At 39.0% G+C, this 19,665-nt stretch overlaps 1 protein-coding gene across 1 annotated transcript in view; it reads left to right on the top strand.

The window, feature by feature from the left end:
- Positions 1-9,973, top strand: part of LOC105923097 (vacuolar protein sorting-associated protein VTA1 homolog) — a 54,963-nt gene extending 44,990 nt beyond the window's left edge. Inside the window, exon 8 of the mRNA XM_036130434.1 lies at positions 9,753-9,973. Within this exon, the coding sequence (XP_035986327.1) occupies positions 9,753-9,898 (146 nt within the window). The 3' untranslated portion in view covers positions 9,899-9,973. The remainder of the gene's footprint in view (positions 1-9,752) is intronic.
- The last annotated feature ends 9,692 nt before the right edge of the window (positions 9,974-19,665 follow it).

Below are 19,665 nucleotides of genomic sequence, written 5' to 3'. Positions count from 1 at the left end.
CCCTCGCACACATTCATGTTTTGTTACAACACAATAAATAGCTTAGTGGGAAAACAGAAAATGATAATTTGATAGGTTTTAAGTACCAAGGAATGATAAAATATATAACAAAATATAAATCAAGTGGCTGCAGCAAGGTATACAAGAAAGTTCTTTTTTAAATTTGAGTCAATTCCACAGAAAATGCTGATGGGAGCCAGATTTCTGTATTTGGTTTAAAAAAATAAAATACAATCGCCCCAAAATACACAAGTATTCGGCCAAATATTTTACTGTTTACTGAAACATGGCAAAATCTATGCATGAACAGCTTTACCTAGATATGATTATAGAGTTGTGTGCCTTTTAGTTTTGATGCCATGACTGAATGAACTGGATTTGTGATTCATTTATGAGAGGGAAAATAGTTAAAGTGGTGTCCAGCAACAGGTGGGGAAGGGGCAGTGCTGTCTAACTCTGGGCTCCATACAGCAGGGGAACCTCCTGAGTTTTAGGACTCTCTATTAGAAAACATATAAAACTGATTTATTGCAGTCATTCTGAAAAATAAACCCTAAATATAATCAAAGGTCCCAGTACAGACGTTTTAAACCAGCGTTTAGGCAGAACCACTGAGAAGAAACAGCCCTGCTGAACTTTAAATTTAAAGCAGGAACACAATCCATTGTTTAAACGGCTCACAGAAAGTTAAACTTTTACTGCTTTGACATTTTGATGCCTTTTTAAAATGCTGAATATGCAGGTTAGAGTCTCGCTTACAGTTTTTTTTTTCATATCCCTCTATAGTGCACAGACCATGTAGCTCACGCTGTATTCATTCCCATTACATTCCAGCTCTGAAGTTTTCTTTCCAAGCTAGAATGGAAGGATGTCTTTAAGCTCTCATCTCCCACATAAAATACAGCAAACCTTTACCTGTGGGGCCAACAGAAGGTTCAAGCATTTTATCGATCACTGATCGTTTTATAAGATGGAGTAGGCCTACTTGTTTTAGCCTCTTCTAGTTTCTAGTCTGCATCTGTTGATGTGCCTAAAGTTAGCCTCAAGGAAAAAGGAGGAATCTCCATCACTGAGTTAACTTTTTTACCTCTATTAACCTCTTTTTTTATCCTCTCCAAAGTTTTACTTCAGTAAAAAGGGGGGAATCACCATAGCAACCACTGACTCAGCAACTTTTAATGAATCCATCATGGCCGCCTCCATGAGTCCTATACGTTTTAACTTGTATCCACCTCTTTTTTTATCCTCTCCAAAGTTTTACTTCAGTGAAAAGGGGGGAAATCACCATAGCAACCAGGGACTCGGCAACCTTTCTTTAAACCATAACATTTCCCTTTTATTAGTTTATTTGTCACTCTGCCAAATGTTAGCATAGAAGAAAAAGGGGAAATTACCATAGCCACCACTGACTCAGCAACTTTTGCTCAAGCTATCACGGCTGCCTCCATAAATCCTATACATTTTTACTTGTATTTACTTTGTATTTTATTCTTCCCCACAGTTTTTTTAATGAAAAGGGGGAATCACCATAGCAACCAGTGACTGTTAGTTTATTTGTCACTCTGCCAAATGTTAGCTTAGAAGAAAATGGGGGAAAGCACCGTAGCCACCACTGACTCAGCAACTTTTGCTGAATCCATCATGGCTGCCTCCATAAATCCTATACGTTTTTGCTTGTATTAACTTCTTATTTTTATTCTTCACAGTTTTTTTTCAATGAAAAGGGGGGAATCGCCATAGGCTTAGGGTTATTACTTTTCTTTAAGCCATCGTGGCTGTCTTCATTAAGTTTCCCTTTTACTAGTTTATTTGTCACACTGCCAAACGTTAGCTTAGCAACCGGTAACTGGACCTTTTTCTTTGTGGCGTAGGAGGCTTAAGCCTTTGCTACAGGAGATCCAGGTTAGATTCCTGTCGGCGTCAGGAAGAGTATCTGCCATTAAAAGCTCTGCCAACTGTGGCGACCACTGAGGGGAGCAGCTGGAAGGACTCTCCATCATGGCTGCCTCCATAGAGCCTATAGAAATTCACATTATACCATTGTTTGACCTAATTTAACCCCTTAAGGGTCGGCCTCGGCTAAAACCCCTCGGTCATCTGTTCTTAACTAAATCTAACTGCAGGTCTTTTTGCCCAATGCAGCGATACGTCAAAAAGTTTAAAACAGTTTTAACAGCACCATCTATTTTTTTTGTCTGAAAAGTTCAGCTTTACCTGATCAGCAGAATCTTTATCAGCAAGCAGAAGTGTAAGGAATAATTTAAATTATTTTAATAAATCCCGAACTACCTGCTGAGTAGCTGAAAGAGGAAAAAACTGTTTGTGTGCTCAACTTTTTTCCTCACAGTGACTTCAGGCGTTCATGACTCGGGCTGTTGCCCTTTAGTCCGACTGTCGGTACAATTAAAACAAATCGGCCTGTTTGAGGAGCACATTAAGCCCCGGTCCAAGATTTTTAAATGACGAAAAATGGAGCTCATTGCCCCCCATTTAAATGTGTCTAATAGACTGGGGAGAAGAGGCCAATTAAACAGTAAAGATGTGTTTTCTGTTCAGCAGCCCACTGTGAACCGACCGTGGGTAATCTGTAGGAGAAGGAAAACTTTTATTTAATTAGAATTAAAAGGTTCTTTTCAAACTGACCTTTGTTGATTACTGCGGTTGTACACAACCTGAAGGATTTCACCTGCACCTCCCTACTGAGGAGACATTAAAAAAACACTTTATACTTTATAGATTGGGGTTATTGCGGTACGTCGTGAAACCAGTGACCAGCCCATGCCTAGTCTTGAGTAAAGCTGGTTTAAATGTTTTCTCCTAGGTTTAGAGGAGCCTAGAAGAGCTTAGAGATGTTTTAATGGTCCTGGTGCCGGTTCTTCAGATCCAAATGAGAGTTTAGGTACAACTCCTTTAAAACTGATGGGGAAGTCTTTGCAGATTTACAGAACTGCACACAAACATCAAACTCCAGAGGGCTGTAAACCTCTAAAGACAATAGTTGTTTAAAAGCGTTAAATGTCCTCTTTGTATAAAATACATTTAAGTTTTACTAAATTTCCTGATGGGCTTGTGTTGCATCTCCTGCTGTGGAGCGTTTGAACCGGCAGTCAAGTTGGAAATCTGTGCCGCATAGTGTTGCTTCCTAAATGAGTTTGGTGATGAACTGAAGTGATAATCAAACATTATGTTTGCTTTTGTCTGTAAATAATTCAGCATTTAGACAGAAGCTAGCTTTCTGGCCCCAGACGGCGCTACCCGCTGTTTCTAATCGCTGAGCCGCGTCTTTTTCTCCTGGGCTCGCCGTCATCCATCCCCTTTTTCATCAACTGTTTCATTTTCCCCTCAAATCTGCTTGTTCCTCTTGATCTCTGCTTTCTGGCCGTCTCCCATCACTTCGCAGACTTTTTTTCTATCAACTTTTCATGTTTTTTTTCCACCCTCCTCTGTCTCTCAAACTGTTCCCATCCTTGTGAACATACAGTCAGCATATTTCCAATAATAATCAGGCGAGGGACTTTATGGTTCAGCGTCGTTCCCTCGCATTATTTCCGCTGCTTAACCAAGAGAGATATCATCTGTCGCTGTTCTAGTTCAGCCTGCCCTGCTTTTTAGAAATATCACCCAGGCACCTTCTTCTCGCTCTTTAATGGCCCCTACTAATCCAGCCTTTAAGTAGAAGAATAATTTGATAATGTTTCATTTACTGCACATTAAGTCTGGGTGAGGAACTGTTTCCATCTGTGGATTTACAGAAAGCAAAGTGTTGAACTTGCTGTTTGCTGTGGTTTCTACACCCCATAATAAACCGCTGACCTCACAGTTTAACCATCGAACCTAAGCTCATAATCGCTACACTTAAAGTCACTGAACTCCCTGAACTCCACGCAGCCCGTCTACCTAAGAGACGACTCAGACAGGAAGCGATGCCTCGGTTATTTAGCTTTCAATCTTTTTGGTTTAAATGCAAAACTAAAACCATCTGGAACTGTGGAGGTCGAAGCGTTGTTTCATCAAACCTCTCGTCCCTTTGCTTCACTCCAGTGTTTGTGAGTTCTGCTGTGTCTGATTTGCATATCCTGTAACTTTTTGTTTCAGTCAGTGTGACAGTTTTTCAGTTTTCAGTCAAACTTTTTTCCAGTCATACTTTTAATGCATGCATGTGTGCGCCTCGGTGCAGCTTCGCTCCCTTTCTCTTTCCAAGAGCTCACCCACAGGCCTTCTGTCGACTTCTGCACAGGCGTACGAACCAACCATCACGGCCAATATTCTGTCAGCTTACAAAACACTTACATGTTAATATTTGTAAACTTTCAGCATACTCTGTTAGAGCTTGAAGGCTACTTTCCCTGCAGGTTGCTTCATTTGGACCTAAAAGCTTTTTATCTGAATAATTCTGGCAGCGTCCGAAAAGTTCTCTGTTGCTAATTATACGTCAACTCTATCTATCTATCTATCTATCTATCTATCTATCTATCTATCTATCTATCTATCTATCTATCTATCTATCTATCTATCTATCTATCTATCTATCTATCTATCTATCTATCTATCTATCTATCTATCTATCTATCTATCTATCTATCTATCTATCTATCTATCTATCTATCTATCTATCTGTGTGTGTGTATGTATATATATATATATATATATATATATATATATATATATATATATATATATATATATATATATATATATATATATATATATATTAGGGCTGGGCAACGATTAAAATATCTAATCGCGATTAATCGCATAATTTGCCTTATTAATCATGATTAATCGCATTGTATTTACAAACTCCAACAATGAATTCAAAAGTAGTGTAAAGAGCACTTTTATTTTAATGTTCTGCTGCCATATGAACAAAAGTGTTGTAACATTTATAGCACTTATCAGTAACACATATTTATTGTGAAGCTCAACTTAAACATGTAAAACAAAAAATAGCAATAATAATAAATTAAAGCTTATTGCCACTGACAGGGAATTCTCTTTATGGGGAAAAAATCTACCAAAAACAGGCAATTTCTGAGGTAACAGCAGGGAGCAGCATTACAATTTTATGTTCAATACCAAAGTTTAACTTGGCAGTGGTTACAACTAACTTGTTTCTGTCATATTCCATGCTGGAAGAACTTTAAACTGAAATGCTTGCTAACTCGATATGCTTGCATGTTTATTTGACGTTAACACGCGGTTTTTTGTTGTTGCTTTCTCGCGTGCATATAGTGAATGGCAGGGAAAAAACAGGCAAAAATACATGTATGCTTTGAAACGCGACGCGACTTCACCGACGGCGTCTAAGCAGACCCCCCCGCTCCGCTCCGCACAAAACTTGTTCCGTTCGCCAACTCACCGCCTCGCCTCGCCTAAGCAAATTCCTGCGGGAAACACCGCCTTCCGCATGTTGGCTTTGTTTTTTTCCGGCCAGCACCTTTCTTACTCTGAATCCGAGGTTTGGCTGACAGCGAGGTTATTGGCGCATTATCGCCACCTACTGTTCTGATTCAAACCCCTACACCGCAGCAACAGACCTTCACAAAATAAAAGCATGTGAGCAACATGCGTTAACGCGCGTTAAAGAAAATATCGCCGTTAATAGTCTAATAAGTTAACGTGAAATTAACGCGTTAACTTGCCCAGCCCTAATATATATATATATATATATATATATATAGATAGATATATACATATACTTTTTTTTATTTTATATTGTGTACTTTATGGAGATATTTCAAACCCAAAATATCACGTAACATGCAAGAAACAAATGTTAAACTCTGAGAAAGTATGGACTGTATTGTTCATATTATAGTACCGGGTGTCAGACAACCATGACTGAATCTTGCCTTCATTAACTTCTTTACAAGGACAATATATTTTCAAAACTTTCCTGACAACTTCATATCTGAGTTGAACATGGTGAAAATCTCTGAGCGATTACAAATTTGTGCTGATGATTTTAAAGTCAGACATTAGAAAGGACAAATACGTCTGACTAACATCCGTTAGAGCCGATAAACTGGGTCATCTGAGGTGGAAAGAACCGGGACCCGAGCAAACATCCCTGAGGAACCCCTGTGAAGAGATGATCTGAACTACATTTGTGTCATGTCACGTAGAATTAAATCAAAATGCTTTAAAATGCACTAGAAATAAACATTCGTACTGACCGTATTATGTTCAGCTTTACTTTAACCAGTTGTTTTGGTAAAATTAGGCGGCTTTTGTAAAGTAAAGGGAGCAGATGATAAAAAAATAAATAAAAATACTTCACCAAAAAACACATATGAACACAGTTTTCAAACACCAGCCCTTTAATTGTTAACAAACATGAAAAATATTTACAGGAATCACCTTTTCACTGCAGAATCAACAGATTGGCCAAATGGAGGACAGTCCAACACATTAACATGTAAGGCAGTTTAAACTGGAAGCTTTTCCCCGACTCAGCACTTCTCCAGCACACAGAACTTTCTGTAAGAACCCCCCCCCCCCTTTTTTTTTTGATTTGTCAAGCGCCAGGCTGGCTTATTAAATGTTATTCCTCCTGATGCATTAATATGTTTTCATTCTGCGCCGTCGCTCACTTTATGGCTTGGAGACGTGCAGCTGTGTTCGATATGCAGAGCGAGAAGCGTCCCACGCAGCGTCTCGTGTTCTGTTTGGACGGCACCGCGCTGAGGGACGAGCGAGGCGCTGAGGCATGGTTCGAGTTAGGAGTTCCCTCTGGGGGGGGGGGGGGGGACAGATTGAGGGAGGCAGACCTCGAACAAGCAACAAGAAATGTAGGGAAGCAATTAAGGTTTTGTAAAACATTTTGAAATCCTCTAAAGACATCTGAATAGTGCTGATAAAATGTCCAGCACCTATTTCATCCACATTTTTTATTTCAAGAATTTAAACTGCTTAGCCTTTTTATTTCTTTTTAACCTTTGAGCTTCTGTTTATAAGACGAGGCTGAAACATTTTTTAAAACCGTGACTTATTTGGCTACAAAAACACGTTCAGATATATCTTTAGGCAGAAATATGTGCAAGATGGAGAAAGAGATATTAGCGTAGACCTAATCTCCTAAAGGTTTATATTTGCCAATAAACATGAGTTATTAAGTCCTTGTCAGGCGCTATTAGTTATTTAGTTATAGCTATAGTGTCTGTAAAAAATGGACGAGGAGCGACAGTCTGTCATGGCTGGGAAATATCCGGAGCTAAAAGTCGTTAAAGAAACAGATTGATGAGTTTCACTAAGCAATTAAATGAACTTCTGTCTGCGTTTTCCAGCAGATGCATCTATTATAATTTTGATGAACACTTCTGTAATAAAAAATATGCTGCATTCATTACTAACACAACGCACTTTCATACAGGGACCTCCAGCTTTAAAGGCTCCGGTCATACATTCTGTGTTTTATATGCAGTCACACGCCGTAAATCCTAATTCCATTTAAGGGTTTAGTCATTGTTACAAAGCAGCTTTTCTAAATAGTCCTAAATGTATTTTAAGTTTCCATATTGTTCTCAGAGTGCTTCAGTTCCTACAGTAAGACTGAGACTGAACTTAAAGGATGTGTCTGAAGATTTAAAGCCCCATTTTCCAGCCTGTGAGGCGAAGCGTTTCATCCTCCATCAGGCTGAGCCGTACACCTCCGAGAGAGAATCTGAAGGGTGGAGGGGAAGTAGCTAAATACGATTAAAAAAAAGCTACTTTATAATCTGATGTCTTAATGTTTTTACCTGGGTTGTAATCGAAGCAGAAGTTCACCTTTAAAAGTTTGTAGACAGGATTCCTGCACGTTTTCCCTGTCAAAAACTCATACTTTTCCAGACTTAAACTTCCATGATTCTCAGTTTATGCTCATTTTCGCCTACTTAACGCTAACATTAATTCATGGAAGATATTCTACAGTCTGGTTTTGAATTGGAGAACCGTGATAACAAGATGGATGGATGGAGAACAGAATGTATGCAACTTTGTATGCAATGAGATTGGAAATAAAGTCTTAAAAATCTATTTTAATACCTTTTTATATTATGTTTCCATACTTATTTAGACCTGGAGAATACCTAAACTGAATTCAGTGCTTTTCCACGGTGTTCCTGATGGCACCAGAACCCTGTGTAGGGTATGAAATAGCAGGAAGGATGAGCTGAAGTGGCTTTATGCTGACTTTGATGTTGGATAATTCAGATCCCACAGATCAGACGGCTTGTCGTGAGGCAGGATAAGATAAGGATAAGGATCCAGATATTTTCAGGATGTCAGTCTTCATTAAAAGCCTCTGTGAACATGGTGGATTACAGAAGACTGCACTCACACATGCTGCCTTCCTCCTGTCATTAGAGATTTAGGAGTCTTTTTATCACTGAATGATCCATATGATGGAGTTAGGTGGATTTACAACTGCGGGGTCTGATATGAGGAAAATGTAGCCGAAGAGAAAAGACCTTGGCGTCTCTCCAGTCCTGTGTCAAACATTCGTCTTTCAGAGTCCGATCGTCTGCTGGAGGCTTCAGGTCCGACATTTCTTCTTTCCTCGTCCAACCGCCTTCCTAAAAGATTCATGTTCAAAGAGTTCACCGACACCAGGTGGACAGCAGCCAAACTTTTTAAGAAGAACTGTTGATCAATAGCACTTTAAAAAATTACAGCAAAGTGTGGTCATAAAACAGCATAAATATTATCGTAGTCTCATTTTTTCTGTTTGGAATCACCTCAGATGCATAAAATAACAAATGTCACTAAATGTGGAAATTTGGGTGTGACAGTGGCAAACACACAATTATTGGGGATGAGAAAATAGAAGTAAACTTTCTGACCTAAAGTTAGCTCTAAAGAAAGCACCAAGAGTAGAATATAAGGGTAAATAAGTAAGTTGACCAAAGGAGAAATGGTTCTATCAACCTTTTATCAACTTTAATACAGTTTCCTATGATTGAATGCCAGATTGTTCATGAATCATCTTGCACTGATTCAGGATTGGGTCAATTCAATTCAGTTAAATGTTGTTTATATAGCACCAATTCATGAAACATGTCATCTCGAGGCTCTTTACAAAGTCAAAATCAATCATATTATACAGATTGGTCAAAAATGTCCTATATAAGGAAACCAGTTGATTGCATCAAAGTCCCGACAAGCAGCATTCACTCCTGGGGAACCGTAGAGCCACTGGGAGAGTCGTCTGCATTGTACATGGCTTTGCAGCAATCCCTCATACTGAGCAAGCATAAAGCGACAGTGGAAAGAAAAACTCCCCATTAACGGGAAGGAAAACCTCCAGCAGAACCGGGCTCAGTATGAACGTCTTTGCATCTTTGGAGCAGGTTAGCCGTTACTTTGCTGATCCAGGCCTGTTTCTACAGAGCTTAAACCTCAGACCTGAGCTCAGCACCGCAGCCTTGGATCCATCCGGTCTTCCAGCTGGTTTCATGTGTCTGATGTCTCTTCCATCAAATTCAATCAATGCATCAGTATTGCTCACCGTTTGCTCTTATAAAATAGTCTTCTACGTGTCTCTGTTGATTCCTGGCTGTTTCCTAAAGGTTCCTGACAACAGTTAGATTAGCCGCCGTCTCTTTGTCTCTTTGCCATGTACTGACTGTAGAGTGATCGTCTCTTTTGTATTTGCATCCTCGTCCTTATTAACTCAGTAATCAGGACTGATTGCTCCTCTTTTTGCCTCTAATTGGCTGACATTGACCTCTTCTACCTCCTCCTCTCATCCTCTCCCTCCCACCCTCCCTCAGGCGGCGTTCAGCTCTCCCCCGAAGACTTCACCAAGGCGCAGAAGTACTGCAAGTACGCCGGCAGCGCCTTGCAATACGAGGACGTCAGCACAGCCATCCAGAACCTCCAGAAAGCCTTGAAACTCCTCACCACCGGCAAAGAATGAGCTCTTTGTCCGCCTCCCCTCTGACTCCTCCTTCCTCCTCTCCTTTTCTTCCATCCCCCCATCCCCCCCCCCCCCCCCCCCACCCCCACCCGCTTTTACTCCCCTATATCTTTCTGGGATCTGGCCCGCAGCGAGCCGACGGGGACGCTCTCACACTGAGGCCACTCACGTCAGACGAGGACATGGTGAAAATGCGACGGGACAATGGTGGCCTCTGTCCGCCGTCGCACCAATTGACGGGACAACTGACCAACTGACTGCGGGACATGCGGACTCAAAGCCTCGTTATTGACCCCCATCAGCTCGTTACCAGCTCATCCGCCTCAGCGTGGTTCCTATTCTCCTTACAGCAGGTTCAAAATAAAGAGGAGAGAAAGCTGTCCTAGGCGCTTCGTCTTTAGGCCTAAAGCTCTGGTCTGAATGTGTCACTTTATCAACTCAAGCTTGTTTTCAGCTAAACTAATGTCAAGATTTACGCAATCTTTCAATAGACCCAGAATTAAAGGAGTAAATTTACTCTTTTTTTTTCCTGATTGCTTCCACTATCACCAGGATTGTCTGTTTTTGAGAGCTTCTACAGAGCAGAGTTAGCTACGATCCAACAAAGCTTTATTGCAAAGATAAACACACAGATACCAGTTTGTATAAAATCCTAACTGTTCAGATTCAGTTTATTTATTGGGTAATTCCTGCTAAATAAATCGTTCCAGGGCTGGATCATCAGTGTTTCCCTCATGTCCAAACTCAAATTATTCAGCACATCAATGTTAAGATAAAAAATCTATTTTTTTTTTTGGGCGGGTGAAATTATTTAACTGTATTTAACCAACAGGTGATTAGATGACTCTCTTAATAACCCTTAATAATGATGATTGGTTAAAGTTGGTCTTTATAAACTCCATTTATTGCATAAATTAATGTTTATTTTTATATTTGATTGTCAAAACTTGGTATAATCTGTTTACAGCTATATTGAAATACTTGGAATGTTTGCCAATGTCAATGCTATGCTAGTAAATCCATGCAAGGTGCCTGTTGGGGAAACCTTTTCCAGGCTGACAAGTAGCGCATCCAATTTGTCCCAGTGTTGATTTCTTTGTAGAACAGGGACACTGTGTTTCCAGTTGCAAACAAATGGAGTACAATAGCAAAATAAAACTTTTAAAGCCTGATATAGATGCACAAACTGAGCAGTCAACATTTTCTCAGGTTGAAATAATCTTTCTACCTTTATTTCTAAGCAGCCGAGTGAATCAAATTTCCAATGCTGACCTAAAACCTTCCAGCACTCAACTGGTGCCTCATTCATAAAACTTGGGTTAAAGTTTTACTGAGCACAGGTAGTAATGTTAGTTTCTTTTACAGCTGTATGTGGATCTAAGATGCTAACTTTAGCCATTAGCATGCTAATGTTGTAGTTCTTAAATGCTAATAAACATCTAGGCTAATATACATGGGGAACATTCACAGCTCTGTTCTTAATGTTCACTAATTCACCACAAACTGCACAAGAAATGTGTGCGATAAAGTAAACTAATCCTAAATTGAACTTGCTAAAATTAACTCTAGCAAGTCGTCATTAATTTTGCTTTTGGGTAATGCTACAAAGCTAACATGCTAATGAACATCTTGGTGGTTTTTATGCTTACACCCTGACATAATAGGTTGACAGCCAACATAATTGTGTAGTCGTTTACTACTTGGAGCACTTGAAATTCATATTAAATTCTTAGTATTTTAATGCTACAATAGAAAAGGTATCTCTTTGTTCACAACATCCCCTCATTTAATAGAGCACAGAAGTAGATATGAGTTTATGAAGTATAGTACTTCAAACAGCAGCATGCTAGAAAAGGGTTTACCGTACAGATAATTTTAATATGCTAATGCTAACTCACTAATGAACATTTTAGCTAGCTTTTTTCTTAAGATCTGGTATAAAAAGATTGTCAGCTTACTAAACAGACCTACTCACTTTTAGACATGCATACAAAATGCATGACTAGACCAGGTCAAAGTTAAGAACAGAATTTACTAACAGTAGCATGCTAAAATTGGCTTTTGCAAGCTAATCCTAACATTAGTATGCTAAATCTACCATGCTAATGAATGTTTTGCCCAACTTCATGCCTTTGTTAGCTTAAGCAACTTTTCAGATTGTCCACTAATATACCATGAAGTGCATTATATAGTAAATCCTCTCGTTAGCGGTAGTGGTAAAAAACAAATTTCATCCTCAACTGCTTATAGTCTACATGTTAAAGTAAAAAGTATGTAACAGAGGCTCATTAGGGAGACTAATTTGATCAGGTTTGACCAAACACACTACGGCTAGCTTTACCATGCTAACATTAACCTGTTAGCTTTAACATAGTGAAGTTGACCTGCTAATAAACCAAGCTACTGCTATCTGTAGTGTTCTGGGTGATGATGACAATGTTACAGTAAGTAAATTAACATTTTGTAGCATTCTCTTCACTATAAATAAAAAAAACAAGCATTGCAGCCACTGTTCATCAGTCTTTCCTCTCAACCACCTGAGCTGCAACGTTTTCATCCTGGACTCTCTGGTAAAACACCGCAATCTTCATCCGTTAAAGGTCTGAATGTTTATCTCACTGGATCACTTTGGCACAGTACCTGGAAGTGGGGAAATGAATAGTCTGGCATTTTTATTACTCACCTGACCAAGCTGTTGGCTTCATGATTTGTTCATCTTTGCCTCTAACAACTGAGGCGGGCTCATTAAGGGCCTAAAGCTCATAGACTCATTGGACTGAACCAACAAAACACCATCTGAGAAACAAAAATCAGCTGCTTTCTTATTCTGCACCACCTGTTTTCTCTCCAGGTGCACCACTGAATGGATTCAGTCTCCTTGTTTAAGATGTCTATATCTTCTTTAACAATCTGGAAGAAACCGTAGAGGACGGTGCAGTCAGAGGGCTGGAGAGTGGGGGGGCTACTTATTTCTGACGTTTACAAAACATATCACTGTAGACGGAGGAGAGGTGTTGGTTGTAGTTTTAGCTTTAGACATCTTTTTTCCGTAATTAACTTGAATCTTTTCGAACAATTGTTTCACTGACTTAAAGGCTTTCAAAACTTTGCACGAAGCGTTCGAATCGGTCTGAGTCACTGTAGTTTAAATAAAATGTTTGAAATGTTTGTTTAATTGTGTGAAATTCTTTTCAATTAAGCAAACTCAAACTCATTTCTGAAAGAGATCTAATCTGCATCAATTCATTTAAACAAGGCTATATTTTCTAGATAGTGATCTTATAAAAGCTGTAGAAAGAGGAAAGATACTTAAGTTTTGGAAATGTTACTGACAACTGAAATTGAAAAAGGTGGAAAAAACAAACCTGGAGGCATTGTGGTTTCCTTCGTGCTCGTCTCATTTATCTTTCTAAGAGGCGTAAGAGAGATGAGTGGCAGAGCTCTGATATTTAGGAATCAGTGAAAAGTGATCAACTCGCCTTTATTTTTGTTTGATTTCTGTTTAAGTAGCAAAAGAAACAACCTGTTGGACTAAATGATTGTGATGTATTTTGAAAAACCTCTGAACTGTCAGTCGGTATAGAAACTAAACCAGGAGTCTTGAAGCAGAGAGTACAGCAGGGATTAGCAACCTTTACAACCCGCAGAGCCATTTCTGCCCTCGGTCCAGCTAAACAAAGTTTGTTTAGAGCCAAAAAAGTTACATCTCTCTTTGAAACAAGAGCCTGTTTTTATAGTATAGTATAGGAAATTTGTTTACATTTTCGTTAAATTAAAGATCAACAGTTATTATTATTTAACCAACATTATTTTTATGTTTAGGTTCAATGCATTTTCTTCTATTGGACATTTGATTTTTATAGCGAATGGCATCCAATGATAAAAAAAGTTGTTTGCAATCTATTGACAATAAGATACTTCATTTATCTATAGTAAAATATTCTATACACCATTAGTTTCTTTCTTTCTGGAAAGTTTAGTTTTGCATATATTGCAGAACTAAATGCATCCTAAAGCTAGCAATTTTAAACATTGATCAATTTTTTCCCCCCTGCATTTTTGGCCTAAGAGCCAAAGCTGAAGGTGTAAAGAGCCACAGGCTGCAGACCCCTGGATGACGAGGGATATTTGGTTCAGTTCCAGGGAGTTTTACAAACCTAGAATGGTCTCAAGAACTGAGGAGTATGTTCATCACATCCTGTCATTAGGCAGCAGGTTTTAAAGACTATAACCAAACACTGAAAAGTTTCTTGCTGCCGGAGTTCGAACGCTTTTTCTGCTTCATTAAACCTTTATTTTCATGCCCTAAACCTTTTTGTAGCCTTTGACCATAACCTACAGCTGTTAATATGTCATTAGCTTGTTTACATCAGTGAAACATGAGAAGCTGGACAGGTTTTCCATTGCAGCAGGAACACCATGCAGGATCCAGAGCTGCGTTTACTCTGGGCCTCAGTGTGTTGTTAAAGGCCCGCAGCTACAGAGTGCTGGAAATGTTGAGCAAGTGCAACATGTAGCTGAACATTTCAACTGAGCACTATCTATTTACTTTTTCTCATTTCTCTAATTGAAGTCAGTTATTCCTCTGTCAGGGAGCCAGGTACCTCAGACTGAACATGCGTCCGTCCGTCTGTCTATACACAACATGCTTTATCTGTCATGTTTTACAAATGCCTCTAACTGCTTTCAACATTTCTTTATTATTGTTTTGGAAGTAAAGCAATTTCTATAAACTTGTCAAAGGCATTTGATGCTGTAGATCATGACTTCTTCCTTTCCATCTGCTTTTAAAGTAATCTTTCTTGTTATAAACGGTGTCCATCAGGGCTCTGTACTAGAGCCGGCGTTTTGATTTGATTTGTAATAATAATGTGGGTCAGAGTGTTTGCGCTGTAGCTCTTCGTTTTTATGCTGATGATAGTCTTTGTTATTGCAAACAAAAGTGGATCTACACTCTGATCTGCCGAGGGGATGTAAGGCAGAGCCTGGCAGCCCTACAGAGCGAGCTCTTTCCAGCTGCTCGTATCCAGGTCCTCCTGCTTTCCGTCTGGATCCGGAGCTCGGTGCCGTCGGTGAGGGCTGGAATGCTAATGGGTCATTAAATCCAGAGCTTCCCTCCTTCCACCACCACAATCTGGAGCAATGCCGTCATGGCTGCAGAGGAAACCCTATCCCATGTATCCATCTCCTGCTCTGAAATTCACTCTTCTCCAATTATGGCCTCGGCCTTGGAGGAGCTGACCCTCATCTCAGCGATAAGCCTCTCCAGCGCAGGCTAAAGGTCGGAGTTTGAAGACCCCAGAAGAAGCTTATGATCTGCAAAAAAAAAAAAAAAAAAGACCCAACAATGAGAGCCAGATGTTCCAAAAGCAGTCGCCCTCCTCTTCACAATCCTGTCCATGAACACCAAAAAAGGACCAGAGATCAGGTAAACACGCCTTTTCTTCTTACCGTTTGAAATATTTTTATCTCAGCAGATATGAAATGAGCTCAAATGCCTCCAGTAAAATGTTTTTGCATCAAAGCAGGACTCTTGAAAACGTTGAGCAGTTTTTTCTCTCTCTTTAGTGAACAATGAACATATATTTACAACATAATGCCATTCAGTGAGTAGCATTTAAGACGGGAGCGTCTAAAGCTGCTCATTTAGAAACAAAGCTGTAAAACCAAAGCCCTTATCTTCCTGGTGATCTGCTGTAACATCTTCGCCGGTATAACGACGGTTACTGTAGGTCTTCCTTTTTCTGGGATGGTGGAGAGAATCAGGACGTGTGGTTTTAGTTTAAAGGAAGCGGCCCCTGTCGTTCAGAGAGGCTAAAAGGAAAACCGCAAACCAGCAATTAAAATCTGACGCCATGACCTCAGCCTCTTGGTGCTCGGCACAAAAGCAGTTATCACATTTTAATCAGCATGTCACCTTCAGCAACAGATTTAAACCTTTTATATGTAGGTGCATCTCAGAGAACTAGAATATCCGTGAAATGTTCATGGAAGTGAAACTCATATTTAGGTTGATTACACACATTACGGTCATTGGCACCGTCCCCAAACAGCGCAGGCTGCGAAAAGTCTTCGCTAAAGAAGTCGAGTGTTTCCAAGCATGGTGCTGGAAAGTTGAGTGGAAGGAAAAACTGTTGTAGGGGGAAAAAAAGAGGCGTAAAGCCACAAGCATGAGGAGACTGGAAATCAAAACCCATTTAAGAGTTTTGGTCAGATTCACAAAACGCTTACTGTGACTGGAGTCGGTGCTTTAAGAGCCACTGCACACCTGAGAGGATTATCCAGGTCCTCTGCTTTCCTGCAGTCTACAAACCAGAAGATTAGATTGATCATGTTTATATACCTTTTATACCTTTTCAGGAATTCTGAAGCATGTCTTGTGTTCCAGTTTCTTTGCTTTTTGCTCCTTGCTGCACTGCAAAAACTGATCTAAAAATAAGTAAAATGTTCTTAAAGTTAGTGTATTTATCCTTGATTTGAGCAGGTAAATAAGATTATCTGCCAATGGAATAAGATTTTTGACCCCTTAAAATAAGATAATTAGACATCCTGCACTTGAAATAAGATGATGGAGATGAATTGTTCCTATTCTGAGTGCAAAAATCCTATTCCATTGGCAAATCATCTTATTTACCTGCTCAAATCAAGGACAAATACATAAATTTTAAGAACATTTTACTTATTTCTAGTTCCGTTTTTGCAGTGTGAAGGCCACCGCTGCCTTTCAACAGTTTTCTCTCCATCTGTTTGCATTCAGGGCCGTTTTTCACCTTGTGTTCCTCCTAAGTGAAGGTTAAAGCCTGCAGCCTGAAGCGCAGAACGACACCTTCTGTTCTGCTCACGTATCAAAGCTCCAGGAGAGCGAAGGGTTGCAGGAAATGTTCAAACAGCAAACAGGCTGACGTCAGGTTGTCAGCAGCACGGCTCTGAGGAGGCTTTGGTTTAAAGACCTCCCTGTTTGAGGGGAAACTCACTATATTTCACCTCATGGTTTAATCTGAAGACTCCTGAAAAATCTGGCTCAAAACTAAAAATAGTGTTTTAATGTCTCTGAAGAAAAGTTTATCCTCGGAACTCCAAAAGTTCATTAATAAAACCTCAGCAGCCAAATATTTCTATTTTACTAGATTTTTCACTTCTGCCATGTCATGGTCCGGAAACTCAGCTCCACTTTTGGTCCTCTTTGCTTTGGCTGAGAAAAGTGTTCACATATATAATGTATGATGTATGTGTGTGTGTGTGTATGTATATATATATATATATATATATATATATATATATATATATATATATATATATATATATATATATATATATTTGTGTGTGTATGTGTTATGAACATAAGGATCAATTTGTTAAATCTAAACATTGTGGTCTTCATTATTTCATAAAACCGTGTCACATGTCACATGTGAACCTTTAGGAACAGACTTTTTGGGGGAGTATTAAAGAGGTAGAATTAATAACATGAGAAAAAAGTCCTAGGTCAATAAAGTAAAAAAAACAAAAACACAAAAGTGATAATGTTATGAGAAAAACGTCATATTATGAGAATTAAGAGGGAACATTTCCAGAATAGTCACAGTTTGCAGAATTATTTCACTCCTGGAGTAATAGGGCCAGGTTAGATTATGTTAAATATTTTTATTCTTTAGGAGAATAAATTCAGGAGAATGAAGCTAAAGGGATACGAAAATAAACTTGTAACATTACAAAAACAAAAATACTACGAATACAAAGTATATTCAGAGATTAAAGTCCCTCTGATGCTGTTTTAGTGACTGAGTAACTGCAGATTTGCCACATTTAAGATGGCGGACGCTCTGACGCATCGCAGCATAGGCAGATCCCGCCCAATGAAGCGTCTACGTATAAAATGTCTATGTTCACACCCCTTAAACTTTTTCATCTTAGGTTGACAGGAAATGGCTGAAGCTAAATAAAGTATAATCCTGGGAGGAAATCTGTAAATAGTGACCTCAGCCAGGCTGTGGAGTGCCTCAGGGTTCAGTCCTGGGACCCCTACTCTGCAAACCTGTTTGGCTTAAAACAGAAAAGCTTTGTTGATTTTTACCTTTTCGTCTACAAAACAACAACGCTGTGCCTTTTATCCTAAAAGAAACAAGGCTTTGGAAAACCTCCTGATCTGCCTACGTTGTTGTGTATACAGGAAAATCGTAATGCGCCTGCATGGGGAAGCTCTGCAACGTGTGACTGCAACCCTCACAGCACTTTAAGAGCTACGCTGTCGCTTTTATAATCCAACGTCAGCAGAAACAACAGCTGAAACTCACCGTCCGTTGTGTTTCAGAGAACATGCTGCCCACTAGAGGCAGGGAGGGGAAATTACGCCGTTTTTAGCGTCTCTATTGTTTATTGTTTAAAAGATTAGCTGTCACCAAAAGTGGGATGAGCTAGACAAAACAAAAATTACTTAACAATTAAACATTATAGATTCAGAATAAGTTATTACATTCACTATTTTATCTATTACATTAATTCTCATTTTCATACAGTAAACATGTTAATTCACTACTCACAAATTTAAATTCTCAAGAAAAGTAAAGTAATTCTGAGGTCTATCAATGTGTTATGAGAAGACAAAATGCCTTGAAGTTGTGTTAACAGGACCGGAGAACCGATCCTGGTTGTGTGCAAAGGGCCTTAACCTGCTTTATCAAAATCCTGGTTTACGTAAAACAATAATTATTTTTTAACTGTTCTAATCTTATCCCACTTATAACCACACAGGCTGCAGAAATGGGATTAAATGTTTTAAAGTCAGACATGTCAAAGATATGGTTGACTACCAGACACACGTTGAGTAAAAATGAATCTAAAATCGGAGCAAAGCTTTTAAATGTCTTCAGTATTTCTGGGGGATTATTTGTTACCCACATTTTTTAGTGAAAAATGTGGGTAACTGGGTGTTGAGGTCCCTCCAGGCTCAGTCCAAGGCCCTCCTTCTGCTTTATGTTTTAAATTATTCCTGAAAATGCTGAATAATCCAGGCTACTGCACGTTCCTCATTTTATGCAGATTAAACTCGGCTTTAAATGCAGGTTTAAACCAGCAACCTTAAACATTTCTTAGTCATGCTTTGCTAAATTAAATCCTGAAAACCCCAGGCTGTCTCATGGTTAATCGTTTCTGTTTGTATCTTATCAAGCTTTACAGCGTACAGATATGCACTTCAAAAACGGAGCTAAAAATATGTCAAATTTTCTTGAAATTAGTGCATTTATCCTTGATTTGAGCAGCTAACTAAGATTAACTGCCAATGGAGTGAGTATTTTGACCCCTAAACTAAGATAATTAGATATACTGCACATAAAATAAGATGATAAAGATAAGTTGTTCCTATTTTAAGTGCAAAAAATCTCATTCCATTGGCAAACGATCTTATTTACCTGCTCAAATCAAGGACAAATACGCTAATTTCAAGAAAATTTTACTTATTTTTTGTTTAGTTTTTGCAGTGTGTGGTAAAATAATTTGGTCTGACTTTTTAAGTGAGAGATTCTGAGTTTACAGGAATCTAAATCTACCACAGAAACAAAGTTATGTTTTATCAGCTTGTTTAATTTGAATCGAATGTTTTAATTATTTGTATTGTTACTGGGTTTGTAACTTGATGTTCATTATTTTATTTTTAAACAGGTGCTTTGTGGGTCTCAATGCATTGACCTGTATAAATAAAGGGTAAATAAAGAAAAATAAAACTTAGTAAGCGAGCAGCCGATGTTTAGGCTGAAGGTTCAAAAGTT

The sequence above is a fragment of the Fundulus heteroclitus genome, unplaced genomic scaffold (assembly GCF_011125445.2).
Source record: "Fundulus heteroclitus isolate FHET01 unplaced genomic scaffold, MU-UCD_Fhet_4.1 scaffold_36, whole genome shotgun sequence".
In the NCBI taxonomy this organism is placed as follows: Eukaryota; Metazoa; Chordata; class Actinopteri; order Cyprinodontiformes; family Fundulidae; genus Fundulus; species Fundulus heteroclitus.
This window is presented reverse-complemented; position numbering and strand designations above follow the sequence as displayed.